The sequence below is a fragment of the Muscardinus avellanarius genome (genome assembly GCF_963383645.1).
Source record: "Muscardinus avellanarius genome assembly, chromosome: 13".
Lineage (NCBI taxonomy): Eukaryota > Metazoa > Chordata > Mammalia > Rodentia > Gliridae > Muscardinus > Muscardinus avellanarius.
In genome coordinates this window covers 53521841-53542595 of record NC_137799.1, presented here as the reverse complement: position 1 = coordinate 53542595, position 20755 = coordinate 53521841, and the positions used below count along the sequence as shown (strand labels likewise).

Sequence of the window (20755 nt, the reverse complement as noted above, 5' to 3'; positions counted from 1 at the left end):
ACTTCTAAGAATCTCTTCCACAGAAATATTCAGATATGAGAGCAAATGTTTATGTAGCATTGTTTACAATATCAAAGAATAAAGAATAATTTGCATTATTACCGTGGAATAACATTCAGATGTTTAAAAATTCTGACCTGGAAAGGCATACTGCTAATTGGATTAAAGACAAGTCACAGAAAAAATAGACAAGTATGTAATACCTTGCCCCAGCCAATATCTACATTGACATATTCTATCTATGCAAATTCATGGGGGGAAATATGACAAAGCTATACCAGATAATCATTAAAAGGAATCCAAGAAATAAAACTTAGATGTGTAGATATTTATCCCCCTATAATTTTCAGAATAACATATACTTCTACATACCTTTTTAAAGAAAAAAACTAAATGATAACTACAACTAATTAGTAGCAGAAAGATAATGAGGTAATAATATAACTTTATACCCCTCGATAGTTTCAAACAAAAACATTTTTCAATGAATCTAAGGTAAGGACTGCAAAAAGATAAGACTATGAGTCCCAAGTATAATTTTCTTTTAAAGATTTCCTTTCTTTTCCCTTCCCCTCATCCCTCTCTCCCTCCTTCCTACAATCCCCCACTCCTACTCTCTCTAATTCTCATCCTTCCTCCATCCCTCCTTTCCTTCCTTCATTTTTTTAGTAAGGAAAAAATACCCAAAAACTTGTGTTCTGGCCAGCTGAATACTTCTTTTAGAGAACAGACATCAAATATTATCTCAATCTCTGCTCCTCAAAAAAACATTCTTCTTCAAAGTTCAAATAAGAAAGCATGCATTTGTTCTCAACATAAAACTACTGTGTTTCCTAAAGGTGGAACTCCAGTGTGGGCAACATCACGTGGGTGCCCCTCGCGCAATGCACACGTTTCAGTCCTTGACATTTGCTCGTGTGCTTTTTCTGAGAACAGACTTAAAGAGAGAAGCTGGGAATCCTTTCAAACCTAAAGTGCCACAATCGATTATGTTTCAGTGTGCCTGTTGGTTTTGAGTTTTTCAAACACACATGACTCTTGTAGATAGGCTGGTTTTGTTGAGCACACATATAAAATAAGGCAGAATAAACACACACAAACTCAAGAGAAGGACTGACACTCCACTAGCCCTCTTGACTCTGAGAGCACAAACAAATGAGCAAAGCTGAAGACAAGCTCATTAGAGAAGCAGAGCAAGCAGGAGGATGGGGAGGGGACCGGAAGACAGCCCTAATGCGCTGTATTAGGGCTCTCTCCCAACATCAAGTGGACGGTGTTCTCTCCTCTCCTAGGAAATCGCTGAGCAATCTTTTGTAAACTATTACTATAATGGACTGTCATTGAGACAGAATAAATTCCTGTAATAAATAAAATGATAAATACTCAAAAGAAATGAAATAAACATTTTAGAGTAATAGCCTAGACCTGCTAAATTTTTACCAATCAATCATTGCAATTGGAAGAGAAACAATGGATCCAGTCAGACCTCGAGGACATTATGTTAAGTGAAATAAACCAGACACAGAAGACAAGTGCTGTGTGATTCCACTTATATAAGGTATCTAAAATCAAAGTCATAAGATAAAAAACCAAAATGGCAGTTACCAGGGGCTGAGTGTATTGGGGGGGGGGCATAGGGAGAATAGGAGTTACTAGTCAACCAGCATTAGGTTTCAATTAAGTAAGATGAATAAGCTCTAAATATCTATATGGCATTGCACTAATAGTCAACAGCATGCATACTTAAAAGATCTTAGATCTCATGTTTTGTTCTTACAATAAAAATAAAATAAATTCCATCCAGATTGAAATACAGCAAAACTCTGATTGATTTCTTTCTTTCTTTCTTTCTTTCTTTCTTTCTTTCTTTCTTTCTTTCTTTCTTTCTTTTTTTTTTTTTTTTGTGGTACTGGGGTTCCTGGAAGCCCTTCTACCTCCGGGCTACACTCCCAGACCCATTTTTATATTTTTATTTTGGAAACAGGGTCTCTTAAGCCAACGCGGCTAACTTCGAACCTGCACAATCCTCCTGTCTCCTCCTCCCAAGCTCTGGGATTACAAGCGTGCACCACCATGCCCGGCAAAAGTCTGATTTCTATGACACTCAAAAGGATAAATGTAACAAAGCAAGAATTTAGTTTTTATTAAAGATAACATATAGCCAGGCATGGTGGTGCATGCTTGTAATCCCCGCGTTTGGGAAGCTGAAACAGGAGGATAGCAGGTTTGAAGCCAACCTCAGCAGCATAGTGAGAGTCTCAGTAACTGAGTGAGACCCTGTTTCCAAATAAAATATTTTTTAAAATAGGTCTAGGAGTATAAGCTGAAGGTAGAATGCCCCTGGGTTCCATCCTCAGGACCACAAAATAAAATAACATATATAAAAAGTATTTAAAATATTGTATCTGTGTACCCTCCACTGAGATTAAACAGATGCTAACTCTTCCACCAAATTTGTTTTACCTCTTTCTTAAAAGAACACAGTTTTATGCATATGTACTTCTCCATCTTTCTTTTCTAGTAACCAATGCCCTTAAATTCTTGTGCTATTGATTCACATGTGTGCTTCCACATTATTTACTCATTTCTTTTCTTTTTGTGGCAGTAGGCATTGCACCCCATGGCATTCTACCTCCGAGCTACACCCTCAGTCCAGTTTTTTATTCTTCATTTTGAAACAGGGTCTTACTAAGTTACGGAGGGCCTCATTAAGTAGCTAAGGCTGGCTGCAAACCTGGATCCTCCTGTCTCAGCCTCCCAAATACTGGTATTACAAGTGTGCTCCACCATGCAGAACCACTCTTTTCAATGGTTTAAAAAACATACATAGCCGGGTGTGGTGGAGCACGCTTATAATCCCCGCACTTGGGAGGCGGAGACAGGAGAATCGCACAGGTTCGAAGCCAGCCCCACTGGCTTAAGAGACCCTGTTTCCACATAAAAAAGTATAAAATAGGTCTGGGAGTATAGCCCGTGGGAGTGTAGCTGGGCTTCCAGGAACCCCAGTACCACCAAAAAAAAAAACATAAATAATATCATAACCACATATACACATGGGTGTGTACATGTATACTTGTACACACATATTTACTTCTGCTTCTGCAACTATTAAGTTATCATCATTATTTGAGGCTTATTAAATATTGCTTGGTACTTAATTCTATGTATAGTTAAGTCATCATTTATGGATCCACATCTTTACACATAGTCAATTAGGTATACCCTAATAACATTTTATATTACAAAGTATGAAATATGTATTTTGGTGTAAAAATAGCAAGAATTATTACATATGAAATCTTAAAACCAAAAACTAGAAAATTAAAGAAAACTAATTTGGATACTATATGGAAAAGATCTATTCACTAATGTTTAAGCTAAGCATCTATTATATAATGCTCCAAAGACCATCCCATGTGGGATATGAAGAGTCTTCATATTTTAAGAACTAAAATCTCTCATGAAGTGAATGTGCTTACATCTGTAAAAGCCAGCCACTCTAAGTGTTTTCATTAGAATCTCTTTTCTTTTCTGTTTCACGAGCATCCAGAAGACTCCATGTGTGCGCGTGTACGCGTGCCTGCATGTTTGTGAGTGTGTCTGAAAGGTAGCACTTCATACTTCATTTGTTCTCTCTGTAAATCTTGCATATGGAAAAATTCTATCAAGTTATTTGTTTAAAGCAAGAAGGTTGACAATTCAGAAAATAGGTTTATCTGCTCAACTGAGAACTTATGACAATGACCAAAAAAGTTCAAAACGAAACAGAAGAGCAAATACTTCACCACAGCATTTTTTCGAACTGAGGCCAGTGGACTGCCAAATTAAATTAGGTGGTGGGAGAGTGGTTTACCCATAGCCATAGAGTTAGCCTTCCCACAAGAGACTGCAGTTGCCTAGCCCCTAATTTCTTTGAGACGGGACTTTTTTGGCCTAGAGGCCCAGCTTCTGCCTATGGTTTAACCAAAACCTAGATGAAATTAAAACACTGGATATGAAGAAGTTACAAGAGGGAAGAAATTCAGCATATAATTTTCATTATTTCCAAGATATTAAAAGGAAGAAATGGTGAAGAAGAGACAGACTCTGATTTCCTTTTTATAAACATAACCACTTAAATTAAAAACACACTTATCTGAATATTTCTACAAAGAACATTCACAAATGAACAATAAGCATGCAAAAAGATTTTTAGCATCATTAGTTATCAGAGATGTACAAATCAAAACCAAAATGAGATATTTTATACCCAGTAGGATTACTATAATTTAAAAAATGGAAAGTAATGGGTGTTGGAGAAATTAGAACCTTCATGTATTGCTGCTGGAAATGTAAAGTGGTATAGTTATTTTGGAAAACAGTTTAGTAATTCCTCAGAAAGTTAAATGTCGAATTACTGTACTATACCCAAGAGATTTAAAAACATATCCACACAAAAACATGTAAAGGAATGTTCATAGCAACATTATTCATAATCTTCAAAAGTAAAAATAAGTCAATAGTCATCAAGTTACAAAAAAATAATAAAATGTAAAGTATCTATATTATCCCATTATAAAAAAAAGTATCAATACATCCTGTAACATGGGTGAAACTTGAAAATATACTAGGTGAAAGAAGCCAGACACAAAAGGCTACCTATAATTTATATCAAATGCCAGAGTAGGCAAAGTTTATAATAAAAGGAAATAGATTAATGGTTTCCAAAAACTAGAGGACAGATTGAGAAGTGAATATTAGCAAGTATAGTGTCTCTTTATGAGCTGGTGAAAGTGTTCTGAAATTAGTGGTGATGATTGTACAACTCTGAATATACCAAAAACCAACATGTGATACATTTTTAAAGGGTGAATTTTATGGTAAGTAAATTATAGCACAGATTTTAAAAAAAAGAAGAGGAAAAAGCTAAAAACCTAAAAGAAATTTAGTTTGAAATGGGAAAATATAAGCCAGTATATCAATGTAAAAATACTCTGTACTGCAAGAAATTCTCATTTAATGAAAAACAAATTAATAATTCATTTATATTACCACTAAGAAAGATAGTCAATATTCTAGCAGAGAGTGACTGTTTCTAAGGCAGAGGTATTAAGAATTTTTCACTGGATAGAAAGTTATAGGTCAAGAATCTGGTTCCATATTTTGGCTATTTTGAATTGTGGTGCTATAAACATGGATATACTTGTAACACTATAGTACTGTAACTTCAGTTCCTTTGGAAAGATGCCCATGGAGTCTGGAGGGAAACACATCAAGTGTGTGCATGATTCTGTCATTCTGAACTTCATTATGATATACTATTACATATACCAATAAAATTTATTTTAAAACATTTTTAAAAAGTCATATGATTTTGACATTTTCTAACTATGAGAGGTCTTGGATAAGCTATTCAACTTTTCCACGACTCAGTTTCCTTTTCTGTTAAATAGGATTCACAGCCCTTACCTCTCAAATGTTGTTATAAATCTACACTACATGAAGTAACATATATATATATATATATATATATATATATATATATATGCATGCTGACAAGGACAAAGTAAGCACTCAAGCACTTAATTAGGGAGAAATAAGTCAACTGTCAAACATGTCACAAAAATATAAAGAAATCCCAATTAGTGGGGATAGAAGGTTTGTAGAAAGATGGTACCGCAGGAATGTAGTGTGTGAAGAGATAGGGCGAGAAAGAATGAAACATACAAAAATTGAAAAACAAATCCATCCTGGCTTCCAGACATTCTTAAATTACAACAGTTTTCTTATAGCTTAACTAAAAGTGAATTATCTCTTAATTACATAGAAATCTTTCCTGAATTGAAGGGTGAGCCTTCCATACATTGGAAAGGCCAATGGCACATTGTTCCAGTGGAAGGTGCTGCACATTGGAGTGGCTTACCAGTGGCGCCCATTCTTTCCTGAGCATCAGAATCCCTCAGAGAATTCGTGGTATGCAAAGTCCTGGGCCTGCACCCCAGAGGCTCTAACTCAGTGGATTTGGGTAAAGTCTGAGAATAATATCTCTTCTAACCTACTCTTGGGTACCCATGTTGCTGCTATCCCAAGGGCCACATTGTACAGAGCATGGCATGGCCAACATAAAACTCTATTTGCTTAGTTCCTTTTAATATATATATATATATTTTTTTTTTTTTTGGTGGTACTGGGGTTTCTGGAAGCCCTTCTACCTCCGGGATACACTCCCAGACCTATTTTTACATTTTTATTTGGAAACAGGGTCTCCTCAGCCAGCGCGCGGGGCTGGCTTCGAACCTGCGCGATCCTCCTGTTTCTGCCTCCCAAGCGCGGGGATTACAAGCGTGCGCCACCACGCCCGGCTTACTTTTAATATTTTTAAAGTAAATTATCTCACTTTGGGACATGATTTAGAACCTCTAATATCTTTGGTGAGAATAAATACCATAATTTAAAGCATCTAGCTTTTGTTAAATGTTTGCTTATATTAGATATAGTTTATATACTTTATCGATGTATAAATAATATATATTTATAGTATATTGCTTATAAGCAATATTATTATAAGCTTATATTATTATATGTGCTAAATACTTTACATGAAAACATTTCATCTAATCCTTCTAACCACCTTATAAGGTAGATATTCTTACCTCCCTGTTTTATAAATAAGGAAAGAAAGCCCCATAGAAATTGAGCAACTTATCCATTATTATGTAGTCTATATATTCTACCACCTATGCACTGTTCAAAACTTTTCTATCCATTAGAATCCATAAGATCTCATAAAGTCTCAAGCTGAAATTATTGTATATATGTACCATGTGTGTTTATACATCAGCTAAACAATGAGATTGTGGTTTGTAGGTCTCAAAAATTCTAGAAAATGAAAATGAGAAAGGGACATATCACTTAAAATCCATAATTCCTTTTTTCTATTTTATCAATCCATATTAATTGTTTTGATTAATGGTGATCACTTTTCCAGTAAAAGAAATATTTAATACATTTTATTTCATATCATTTCAATTTTCTTTTTATAGCAACTTCTACGACTAAGGATAATAACAACCAAAACTGAAAGCAGACAAGTTTAACTTTTATTTTAAAATCATCTAGTGATAGAAGCATTTATGAGTCAAAATTATACTAAACATCATTTGTTTAATGGGAGAATTTCTGAGAAAATAATGGGTAAAAATTACATACCTTGTTTTTAAAATAAACCTCAATTGGCAAAATGAAACCAGCATACCCAGATTCTTCTACTTTGTATGGTGGATCTTTGCACACTGCAACATTAAAAAAGAGAATAGGAAAGATGAGAAGAATGGACAAACATTTATTCTTTATTAAAAAAAAAAAGAAAAAAACCATTCTACCATCTAAAACATCCCCAATATTCACAGCCCCTGTCAACTCCACAGTTGAGTCTCTGATCTCTTCTTTATTCTCTAGAATTTTTAACAATAATTTTTCCTATCTGAAGGAAACGTGTAAGTTATTTACTGAGATCTTTGTGGAGCATAGCCCATGAGTCAACCATGATCATAAATGAGTGGAGTTGCGCTGTTATCACTTGTCCTAAAGCTTTAGGGAGCATCAGGATAATTCCTATGACCCAACACTGGAAAAGAACTATGTTTCCTAACAAAACTGCTATCTGTGCCTGGGTTTTGCTATAAATCCCTCCCCACCTAAACTCCTCATTCATTTGAGACGTCCTAATGTTTATGCCGGCCTCCTTCCTAAGAAAATCTCAAACCCAGAGTCTGTCCTTTCAGATGTCATTAAGACTCACTAACTCCCTTTTCCTCAAATGAAAGTTTATTGAAATACTGGTAAATCTGTAAACACTTACAATCTAATCACAGCATAAGAATATATAAAGAAATATATAGACTTTTCTTTGTGTGTGTGTATATATATATATACACAAATAATATATAATATACATATATTGGGATATAAATATATACGTATATATATATTTATACACACACACACACACACACACACACACACACACACATACACATTCTTATTTGTTATGGAATTAGAAAGAAGCAAAACTTTTAGGCAAGCTCTTGGAGAATGAGAAACCCTAGGAAACAAAGTGAGATTTCGTCCCCCTAAAATTCCCATTAAACCCAAACCAGTTACAAGCCAAATGAAATGTTGCTGGTTAAGACAGCAGTGTTGTAGTTTCAAACATCAACTGTATAAGCTATACATCAAGGCTGTGTACCCTGGTAGCCCAGGCCCTCTCCAACAGTCCACCATGCCTTTCTTGGCTTTCTCCCTTTGTCGCCCACCACCACTCAAAAATACCCAGCATTTCCCACCTGCTGTCAAACCTCCTGCTGTTCCTTCCCCTCCATCTGGAGGATACTCAGTATCCTTCGATCAAGTCAAATCCCAGTTTCTTCATAAGGTCCTTATAGACTAGAAGGCCTTTTACTGGTTATTAATACATCCTTCGTTTCATCCTCCCAGAGTATTAACTCTCTTAATTATTGCTTTGATTATCTTTGTGGCCACACAATCAACAGTCTCACCTAGTCATTTACTTTATCTCAAGGACAGAAAGAATGTTTAACTCAGGAAGATAAAGAGTGTGTCAAAGAATCCAACTACTGCAGCCAGCCCACATAAGTGCCACTTGGGGATCCTGATGCTGCTGTTGGTAACGTATATGAAAAAGGATTAGATATGCCACAGGTACAAATATGGTTAAAAGATATGTACTCAAGGCAAGATGTTAACGTTTGAGGTTTAGCCCACCTTAGGAAAGTTTCCCCAAATTGACATCAGAAAAAGTAATCAAGAATAAGAAATCTTGCTTTAAAAAAAAAAAAGAAAGAAAGAAAGAAAGTAAAAGGATCAACAGTGAGTCTTGCAACCACTGACCACTTGCCAACTTGTCATGAATATTCAAATACCCTAAGGACTGTGGTAGAGGTACCACTAAATTCACTGAGCAGCTCCACGCCACCCCACCAGGCGGCTAGTGTTACACCCACGGCATTTTCAGGCTACAGAACCTTTTTCAGAACAGCAGATTCAATGTCCAGGTGGCTTGGGATTAATCATCCCACTGTCATTTGAAGGAAGTTTATTTTGTGGGCTGCTGCACATGCCAGAGAAGTTATAGCTATTCCTCTATACACCCTTTTGTATAATTCATTTTCTCTATTCTGCATGCAAATTGCTCCTATTATAGGAAACAGCTGTTAGTGAGCCCATCGTATAGTTGAAGGTCTTGGATTTTTTCCACCCCCTAAAGGAAATGATCTGCTATGTGTTAATATTCTATAGAAGTCTGGTTTTGTAAGAAAATATTCACTAACTCATATCTCAACTTTTTAAAATGCAGTGTTTTCATCAATAACAATGGAAATGTCTTTAAAGCATCCTGAGTTCTTAACTAGAGGCAAACAAGATAATTGTTTTTGTTCTTGTTTTTTGATAATTTTATATACAATAAATATGCCAGAAAATCAGCAGCAACCTGAACACAAACTTCCAGTTCTAATCTAAAGAAAATAAAATACGGAAAATTTGCTTGAGTATCTTATCAGCATCATTAATATGAGTTTCTAAGCTAGTTCTAAAAAAGAAAAAGAATTTAAAACTAAAAGAGGTGTTAGCTAGTAGGGATAGTACACCAGACATAAAGTGGTTATTGTTAAACAAGCAGGGCCATGTTTGGGAAGGGTTATGGTCTGTCACTCAGCAATACTTCTGCACTGAGAGTCCCTTCTCTATGACTACCCATCATGTGTCAATGTTAGGAGAGCTGAACTTCAACTCATTTTCTTTGCTCAAAAATTGGATAATCCTTAATATGTACACAATGAAAGGCCACATTTCAGAGCTATTGAAGGGTATTCGCCACTAGGGTAGACACCAAAAATCTTTAAGGGTATATAAGATGGAAGGATTAATATTGATTCTTAAAACTATGCACATTAATTCAGTAGAAATCATTGACAGCTTTTTGTCCTCTGTCAAAATCCAGCCAAACGCAGGCATGGTGGTGCATGCTTGTAATCCCAGCATTTGGGAGGCTGAGACAGGAGGATCACAGTTTGCAGACAGGCTCAACTAATACTTAGTGAGGCCCTTTGCAATTCATTGAGACCCTGTTTCAAAATAAAAAATTAAAATTGGGCTGAGGTTGTAGCTCGAAGGTAGAATGCCCCTGGGTTCCACCCCCAGTACCAAAAAAGGAAAAAAAAAAAAATCCAGCCCAGATGTTAGCTTTTTCAGAATGTCTCCCTTGTTTCTCCTCCATACTTCTCTATTGTATTAAACACGTGGGCATATAACATTCATTTACCTCTCAGACTCTTCCAGAAGACCCTGAGCCCCTTGAGGTCAGAAAGTACACCATTATTCAGATCTGTAATTTCTGGCTCTAATATCGAGCCAAATAATATGTACTCAGATGTTTGCTGAATTAATTTTTTAAAGGTTCGTGCTACCCTTTCATGATTTACCATTGCGAAAGGCTTTGCTTTCCCACTGGCTGCAGGGACATGACATCAATCAAATGCTTCCCCAGTTCTCTATAATCAACTTCAACTTTAAAAAAAAAAATTGGTACAGATGATCAAAAGTATTGCCACAGAAGAGTATTGTCTTGAAAGCTAAGTACCCAATGCAGAACTAGTTATAACTCTCATACTTCCACGCTTCAGGCAACTGAGTTAACCAATTGGAAACTAACATCCTATAGCTGTAAGTGATGGTGCTCCTTTCCTCTCCTTCCACACTTTACTACCCATGAGATCCAAGGCTCTAACTGGGGCACTTTTTCAAAACTCTCTCTGTCTAAGTAATCAATAATGTAAACCACATAAATCTGTCAGGAGACATACGCAAAATTCCTAAAAGGAATAAATCAACATTTTTGCAAAAAGAAAATAAAATTTCCTTCCCTAAAAGAGGTTCCAAGAATAGTAGGCATGATATAGATCAAATATATAGTAAGTGGTATGATGCAAAATATATATTTGTATATACTATATATGTATACACACAGTTATATGCAGACAAGGAAAAAAACACATGGAAAAAAGCCATATTCAATTTTTTACTTATTAATAAGTAGTTGTTACTTAGTAAATCATTTAATATTCTTCTTTAGGATAAAAAGGGTTGAATCAGATATACTTGGTATAGAAAAATAAATGTTCCTTATGTAAATAAATCATTTTTCACTTAGATAATGAACTACTTATATATGAGGAACAAATTTAATTAATTAATAGGATTCATTTTGGGCACAAAGAAAAGGACAACTAAAACTAAAAGTCCTCTACTGAATTGCTCTACCTTCATTTAAGCTTTAGAAATATCAGTAGGCAACAATATTTTCTCTAATTCCTAAGGAAAACAGCTGGTGGATTCCAAAGCATCTCTCTAGTCTGTTTGCTTAGACACTATGATTTATGCCCATTTGAATACTTTTGTAAAAGACATGGCCCAGTTGCCCATTGATAATTATTGGTTTTACTTTATTTACTGTGCATAGCCCTTCAGGAAGGAAACACACCAAACTATATATAGACTGGTTATTACCACTGCTTGGTGCCAATTGTCCCTTCCAGTTTGAGTATTTTTGGACTCCTTCCCTTCCCGCTTCAGTTCCACCACATCAGAGCCCCCAGGAACAGGGAAACCAGGGTCCTGCACAGCCCATCTCACTGTCCCAAACAGTTCCGCGCCAGCGTCTGCAAGTCTAGGGCCAGCGTCTAGAAGTCTGAGCAGCAGGGATAGCTCACCGCACTGCCACTAAACATGGCCTCAGCCTTTACACCCATGACATTTTCAAAAGAACAAAAATCAACAGTTGGGGTTTGTTTTTATTTTTATGAACACACACACACACACACACACACACACACACACACACATTGATTTGCCCTGAGTCTATTCAGTCATTTTTGGACAACAAAAAAGTGTTTTCCCACTTTGTATTTTATGACTACTTTCATTTCCCTGAAAAAGGATTAAAGATAAAATAACCAAACTTTGAGTTATGTTGTTGTTATTGTATTGATTTTTTATATGCAAATGTCATTCTAAAAACCTACTGTTTCCTATGAAGTAACTATTAACTACTAACACAAGGAAACTGTCTAGCCTTCCTAAGTTTTTTACTTACTTACTTATTTATTTATTTATTTATTTAGTGGTACTGGGAGTGGAACTCAGGCGCTTTTCTACCTCCGGGCTATACTCCAAGACATATTTTATAACTTTATTTTGGAAAACAGGATCTCACTAAGTTGTTGAGAGCCTCACTAAGTAGCTGAGGCTGGCTTTGAACCTGTGTGATCCTCCTGGCTCAGCCTCCCAAGCACTGGGATTACAAGCGTGCCCCACCATGCCCGGCTAACCTTCGTAAGTTTTAAAGACACACTCTAGATACAGTTGGCTAGTGGAGTAGCTGTGGACCAACAATCTGTCCCTTCAGATACACCACAAGGCATAACTCAAATAGCATCTTCTCTGTAGAGTCTTCTATTGATACCCCAAAGCAAAACTAGTAGCTTATCTTGGCTAGATTCTACTTTCTTTCTCACTGCGTCATATTGCCTAACCCTAATGTATCTGCCACCATCAAGTCCCATTCTTGTCCCTAATTAATTCTGAGATTTGCAAGGGCTAGAGCTTTTGCTCGGCTCTGTTTTCATCCCAGAAACCCAGAACACCTTTTATGAAATTAAATTAAATTAACGACACATAACTTTAACATGAGCTTCAAAGAAAGGTATGGTTCAAGCTGTCAGGTAAGAAGAAAGCAGACGAGGCTTAGATAGCAAGCAGAAACTACATGCAAAGATATTAGGAAAGATAATAAGGTTTATACTTGTATAGAGAAACTTACACCACATACACTCATAAATTCAAGTCCAGATGGGGGAAAAAGAGATTATACACATAAAAGAGAAATTATTAATTTCAACATATTACAGAAACCTCATATATGTGAAATAATACTTCTAGAGTCTGAATTAGCCAATACTGCAAAAATCATAATGGTGATTTTTTTAAAAAGACCATATTTATTAGTAACTTGAAATTTTCATGTATAGGTTAAAATATCTCTAGTCTTTCTGTCTGTCTGTCTGTCTGTCTCTCTCTCCCTCCCCCCAAAGAGAAAAGGGGGATTTTTAATGTAAATGTATACTGAACAGTTTTGGCTTTCTGAAGATTCTTGGGACTAGTTAGCCCAGCCCATGTGACTGAGGTTAAGTTAATATATCTCATCTTGAAGGACTATGATTATGGTATTAAAACAGGATTCTCTTTACAATCAATCAGGTCTTCAAGGAACTTGTAACAGATGAGACAAAACACAGGAAGCATTCCAAACTAGGAAAGAATGTGAATTGTTCGAAAATACTAAATACTTCTTCATGCTTACATCTTGCACTAAAATGGATGGTCTTTCTCCTAGAAACTTGCCCCAAGTTCCCTGCATACTCCGTCTGTGGACTTGCACCAAAGGATTGGTCTAGTGAAATTATATTTCCAGACTAATTTCATGGGGAATGGCAAAAGATCTTTAGAGAAAGTTCAATATGGAAATACCTAAATCTTTTATGGATAATTATTCAGATGTAAATCTTGAGATTTCTATCCCAAGAATGATCAGCATTTTATGAAGTTAAACCCTGGGCAAAATAGTCATATTCATAAGATCCACCTTTAAAAAGTGATATTTTCTATATGGAAACTGATCTTCTAGTATTACACTTGACCCAACTACTGCTCATACTATATGCTGCTTTTACTAAGCGGGGAATAAAAAGGCAATTCAATGTCTTCATTTATAAAAATGTATCCTGACTTCTCACTAATATGAATTCATTTTTCTCAATAATATTAGTGTAATTAATTGAATCTAGCTAGCACTATAAAATCTTAGGGATAAAATAAGGTGGAATCCCATTCTCTGTCCAGCCAAAGACTGTCACCTGCCATGTATAAGTTCTAATCTAGGGACTAGGAATGGGAGAAGAGTAATAAATGGTCCCTGCGCTTGTTACACTTGTATCTTCTGTTGGCTGATAGGAGGGGGAGAAAGAGGGAAGAAAGAGAACAAGCATACAAGAAAATATTGAGGGGAAAAAGCACTGAGTAATTAGAGCTACGTGGAAAACAAAACATCATTGAATAAGAAGCAGTACGGTAGCAACAAAACAGACTGATGAAACAAGGAAAGTGGGAATTGCTTTTTAGTGTAGAATCATAGTTCTGTGAGGAGGTGATATTTAAGCTGAGATCAGAAAGAAAAAAGGAGCTGAGCATGGGTTGGCATGCTAGGAAAGAAACCATATTTATGTTTGCTTAAAGGGAAATATGTAGAAACAATCTGAAGAAAGCCTCCCTTCTGTTGGCCTCCAGCGGAGCTTAGTCCTACCTGGCTTTTGCTCTCTAAATGAGGGGACTGCCTCCGGCTCCCTCCTGCCCATTTTCTAATTGTACTTCTCTTCCATTCTGAATTCACCATTTAACACCCACACAGGTTTGGCTATTATCATTTCAGTTTCACTTCTCAGATCTGAAATTTTCCCAATGCTATGAGCTCCTAAGAAAGTAATGATTCTTCATTAGAGTTTATAAATAGATATAATTTTTGAGAATTTGTATAACCTAATTTAAAATGATAGATTTTTTTTTCTTTTAATCTGACCCTTAAAATTTCAGAGTTCCTAAACACATGCAGAAGCACCTGGACTGAGGAATACTGATCATAAGAAAGCAGTGGGTTTAAATGCCATTTGAGAAAAGGAAATATTACAAGTGAAAAGCTATCTACTCAAAGAAGAGTAACGGTACCGCAAGGAAAACAATTACCCTGCTTAGGAGAGAAGAGTACAAGAATGATGACATTCAAAAATGCCAAAATAAGAGGTCCTAGTTTTCTCAAACTTATATGATCATATTAAAAGGATATATTCCAACTGAAGTTTTTTCTTTGAATAAGTGCACAGTGTATCAGAATCATCTTAAATGTTTTATACCCATATTCTACTCCCTAGCATCCATTCTATTTTTTATTCTAACCTTTTAAGTATCCTTTCCCAATTGTGGAGGTCAAACAAATGATATTATATAGAAAAGAGCTCTCAACTCCATTCAGGTGATTGAAATGGCAGTGTGTTATAAAATACTCAAATATTGAAACTAAAAAGTTTAAACTCATTTCCAGTTAAGGGAAAGAGACCAGCACAACCTAACTTCAGAGAAACACCAAAAGATGATGATTCAACAAAAGACAATGATTGGACTTTTCACTTCTCAGTTAAGTTTTGCTTTCTATCCTATGGGGAAAAAAACCAAAACAGATGATTCCAAGAAAGAGTCTGAAATTGTCCTGACTCTAGAAGAAAAGTTAAAAGCAAAACTTCTCTTCAGTGTATATGGACTCTATCTCCTCCCCATAGCATTTGGCATAAAGATTACCTATCCTAAGTATCATAATTGATTTAAGCTTCATCAAATATTAAAAACAAAGACAGAATAAAGAGGTGAATAGGATGACAACTGCTTGTATGACACGCACATAGCAACTGGTCCCTTTCTATCTTGAAAATCATTCAGCCTTCTCAATGAAACCAAAAAAGTCCAGCATTCTAAAGCAGTATGCCTGACCGTGGGTCCCGAAACCCCACATCTCAACAGGATATTTGTCCTCAACAATTAAAATTTAACCAAAATACCAATCCTAAATTTTAGGTGAGTGTATTAGGGTTCCTTAAGATTACTTGAGAAAAAATTCTGAAAATAAGACTTGAAACGACTGTTCAAAAGTACATACAATTATAGGGGGGAAAATGTATATCATTCAAGTAAAGAGACTTTCCTGAAGTATGGACTTTTGTTTGGTTTTCCTGTTTCTACCAAACACAGAAATGAGCTATTATTTTCTTCATATTAGTCACGACTATAAAATGAGCTACATACATCTTTCAGATTTGTAAATCTGGCATGCCTGGGCTAAATAGATAATAACAGGAGGAAGAACAGCTTTTACTCATTTTTGCAGGTCAACTTTTACAAAATATCTTCTAATTGCCAAATGGAGTACTAGCATCGCATTTTTCATGGTCTCTGAACTGCAGACATTACTTAGTAGGGGAAAGAGCACAAATAGAAAAAAAATCAAAACAAAAACTACTCACAGTTAATGTTTTAGCAACATTAAACTACCAAACAAATGCTTAGGGAACACACCAGAGAGAATTAGAGTGCTTAATTTTAGTTGGCTTTAAAGGAAACAGATATGAGCCAGGTGTGGTGCACGCTTGTAATCCCAGAATTTGGGAGAATGAGATAGGAGAATCTCAGTTTCGGACAGCCTCAGCTCCTTAGTGAGGCCCTTTGCAACTCAGTGAGACCCTGTTTCAAAATAAAGAATAAAAAATTGGGCAGAGGGTATAGCTCGGAGATAGAATGTCCCTGGTTCCATCCCCAGTACTGCAAATTAATCAATTAATTAATTAGATATGTATAATATTGTCACAAGGATTAAGGAAAGAAAATTTTATTGATTAATAGTGATTCTAGAAAAACTTAGGTAGAGGATTCTAGTACATGCTGGAATGCATGAGAAACATTCCATTGGAATGTAACTGAATTAAGTAAATCTTAATGGTTCTTTCCCATCTAAGAGGAAGGTAAAACAAACAAAAACCTCAGGATATTAGTAAAACATTTAGGAGCCAGTGAACGGAAACTTTATCTTACTTAGGAGTAATAAAATAAAACTCTTTTTTAAGAACAAAAGCAAAGATGTACAGATAATGCACAAGGCACCTTTTGTCTTGCTAACCCCCCCCAAAAAAAAGAAGAAAATGGGGAGTGCAGAAAATTGAGAATGAACATGAAGAAAGTAGAAAAAAAAGAGATCGAAGGTTTCTTCTGAACATTGCTACTATACCCCAAATGTAAAGGTAAAAATTCTCAAGCATCCTGCTAAGGCTTATTTTAAGAAGTGACTTGCCCACTTAAATCAAGGGTCCATTGGTAACCTGAGTTTAGCAACACGCAGCATCTAGTAGCAGAATAATCTTGTGTACGGTGAGGGCATCAGAGCTTAGTGGTAGAGAACCAGGGCTGTTGAGAAGGACCCTGGGCTCAGATTCCCCCTGGATACCCACAGGATCCACACTTTCTCCTCACTCCTAAAATGGAACTAAGGCTGTTGCCTACTTCATACAGCTCCATGCACATCGAGAGGTCACCCATGCAACACACACAAGAGAGATGATCCCTTTTAACAGGAGAACATTTTCTGGAAACTAGAACTCTTTCCACTACCTAATACTAGTCAAATAGAAATTACGAATGTAAGAGAACTTATTTGAGACTTTCATAAAACTCTTCCCCCCAAAGCAGACTGAAATACAGATATTTTCAGTAAGTTTAATGAAACATCCTCAGTTTTTATTTTTGCCCTCATAGCTTCTTGACACAGATATATGGGGCGGGGGGGATAGTCTGCAGTGGGAATTCTTTTAGTTCAATCTACCACTAAAGGTATCAGCAGTCCACACTAACCAGCCCACCATCAAACTCATAATGCCCAAGTAAATATATAATATGGTGTAAAGGCAGTCAGTGAAAGAGCTTCCGAGGCTATATATGATAAAGCAGGAATGTTGAAGTATTACAATTTTTTAAATTAGTAGAAAATGGAAGTGGTATCTTGAATCCGTGTCCTGTGGTGTCATTAAAAAAGAAGCAAAGAATCAAAAGACATGGTTCTGACTCCATTTCTACCACAAACTAGTCATCTGACCCTTCAAACACTTTCCTCAGACCTCCTTTGTCACTTAAGAAGCCAGTTTCCATTTAAGAAGCTCCTTCTCAATCTAAACCTCTATTACTCTAAAGATAACTCATATATGCTACTTCTAACTTGAAGGTGTGTGTTTTGTTTTTTAGTATCTTGGTTTAAGCATAAAGCATCTATCAAACAAACATTATTATATCATCTATAACACAATCAGGAAAAAACTGAAACAAAATGAACAAACAAGACCAAGATTCAGAATTGTACTTGAATTGTTTTAAATGTATTTTCAAAAGGCTTTTTTCAATATTTGAAAAGAATTTTATTTTTATTAGGCATGAAATAAAGAATGCCGAATCATTAAAACAGAGGCTGCCATACAAAAAAACTTCATAAATAAGATTTTCATTTTGTTTCCTTTCTTTGTTATGAAGTCAGATTAAATCTGCTAAATAAAACCCTATTTTCAATGTATAAATCAAGGTAGAAATTTGATTCCTCAAGAATTGGATATAATTTATTCCTAGCAGTATATCAACTCATGTATTAAGGAATGAAACAGCAGAATATACTGGCAGTACTTATGAGAAACACCACACTTTTTTTAAAGGTAAAGCAGAAAATTAAATCAACTGTTTGCACATTAGGCACAGAACATTATGTAAAAAGCTCTTGAGTGTTATGATTCTACTATATATTGCACTTGTAACACTCTTGTTCTTAATCACATTGAAGCATATTACTTTTTAAATAGAATGCACCTTGCCACAATGCACTCAATCTTAATAGTTTTCCAGAACAGCGTGCCCATATGAAAGATAGGTTGATGAATAGGTTTATGCCCTATTCAAGGAGATGAAACAGCTCAATAGAAAGATTAAATGAAGCCCCCACCAGTAGCTAAATCTTAAAGTCAAAAAGGAGAACACAACTCAAACCAAATGTTACAGGCAAAGGTCAAACAAGACAATAATTAAGACCCTAACGTGAAGAGTAAGCTAGTGTTTCCTCATTCTGTATAAATCAGAAGAAAAGTTCCTCCTCTTAAAGTGTGACCATAATAAATTTCACTGAATTAGTTCGAAAATATAAATTAGAAAACCGAATGAAGGTGAGCTAAGTCCCCAGTGACTTTTACAGAACACCACTCCTATTATGTAACTATTGGACCCTGAATGTAAAAGTACAAATGAAAATTATATTGCTATATCATACTTTAAAAATAAATTCCAGTCTAAGAAAAGGTCAAATATTTTTTTAAAAAAACTATGAATTTAGCTATCAGCCCTCCAGTTAAATTTTTATGGAATTCTAGTATATAAAAAGAAAAGGAAGTGTATAAGGAAGTTATCAGCCATTTGTTTACAGAGTACTTTTGTTTGGGGACTTGAATTTCCAGCCACCAGTTCAAACTCTCACAAAAGGAGATTTAACTAAATAGATTAGTTTATTTCTCTCAGTTCACCAACAGAATGGAAATACAAATTCAGCTATATGAGAATGCATTCCATAAAATACTGTTAAGAGAATAGGAAAAGGGTTTGGTTATGCTATATTTTTAGATGTATACTAATCCCATCTTGCAAACAGTCTAATTTATTTAAATTTCTCATGAGACAAAAGGTACATTTGCATTAGGGGTGGGCTTGGGTGGGGTGGGGGGGTGCGCACTTGCTAGGTATGGAACCAGAGGCATTCTAGCTCTGAGCTATATCCCCAGCCCTATTTTATTTTTCTATATGAAAACAGCTTCTTGCGAAGTCACTGAGAGCCTCACTAAGTTACTGAGGCTGGCTTCGAACCTGCGATTCTCCTGTCTCAGCCTCCCACATACTGGGAGTATGCCATACATTTGCATTTAATAAAAACTGTTCTCCTTCTGTGTTATCATTTCCTATGTTAAAAACCCACTATCTAAATTAATTTCTCTCCTGAGGAGCCACGTTTTTAACAAGGTCATTGATATCACCTAATGAACCAAGTAAATTATGCAATCAGTATACATTTGCCCATATTAATTATGCTTATGCAGTAAATACAATCAGTCAGAAGACTACAAAAAATTGAAAAAACTTTTCCTCCTCTACTATTTTTTTTGGGGGGGGGTTTGGTACTGGGGTTCCTGGAAGCCCTTCTACCTCCGGGCTACACTCCCAGACCTATTTTTACATTTTTATTTGGAAACAGGGTCTCCTAAGCCAGCACGGCTGGCTTCGAACCTGCAGGATCCTCCTGTCTCTGCCTCCCAAGCACGGGGATTACAAGCGTGGGCTACCACGCCCGGCTCCTCCTCTACTATTTTTTTTTTTTTTTTTGTCACGCTGTTTTCATGAAGAAATGCTTGCAAATAAACTCTAAATCCACCTGACTCTACAGTTTGGGTGAGGGGCGAATCAAAAGCAAACAATTAAACTTAGTATCACAGAAAGACATTTTAAATATTTTATAATAATGATTTACTTATAAATAAATGAATTTCTGCTCTTATACACTCTCTAAGTGAACACATTTTAAACACTGCAAATAAGTCCATTTCTTTTCTACTTAGAGAACAGTAAGATATTTTAAGAGCAGCAAATTTTAAATCATTTATTTCTTAGAGATAATAATAAAAATATGATTTATTTAGCACTTTTCACCAAGTCCCTGAAAGATCACTTATGTCCCATAAATCCATAGCAAGGAAATAAGTAGCCCAAGAGCCTTGCCAGCCACTCCTTCCTACAGATGGAATATGACAACTTAAGCAATTCACTCAGAGGTCAGGGAGCTAATTCCTGGCATTCAATCAATAGGTACTTATTAATGGCTTCTATGCCCAGCACTCTGGGGTAGATGCTTAGATGAAAACTATTTTCTTCTACTTATTTCTATATTCTCATATCTCCTCAAAACCAAAAACTCTTACTTTTAAAATAAAAGAAAAATCTTTAAAACAGTAACATGGTGATGTAAATTCAA

At 35.7% G+C, this 20755-nt stretch overlaps 1 protein-coding gene across 1 annotated transcript in view; it reads right to left on the bottom strand.

The window, feature by feature from the left end:
• MLLT3 (MLLT3 super elongation complex subunit) overlaps positions 1–20755 on the bottom strand; it is a gene marked incomplete at both ends in the record, with an annotated part of 295725 nt that overhangs the window by 108595 nt on the left and 166375 nt on the right. Inside the window, 1 exon segment of the mRNA XM_080709523.1 lies at positions 7189–7271. Coding sequence (XP_080565649.1) covers positions 7189–7271 — 83 coding nt within the window.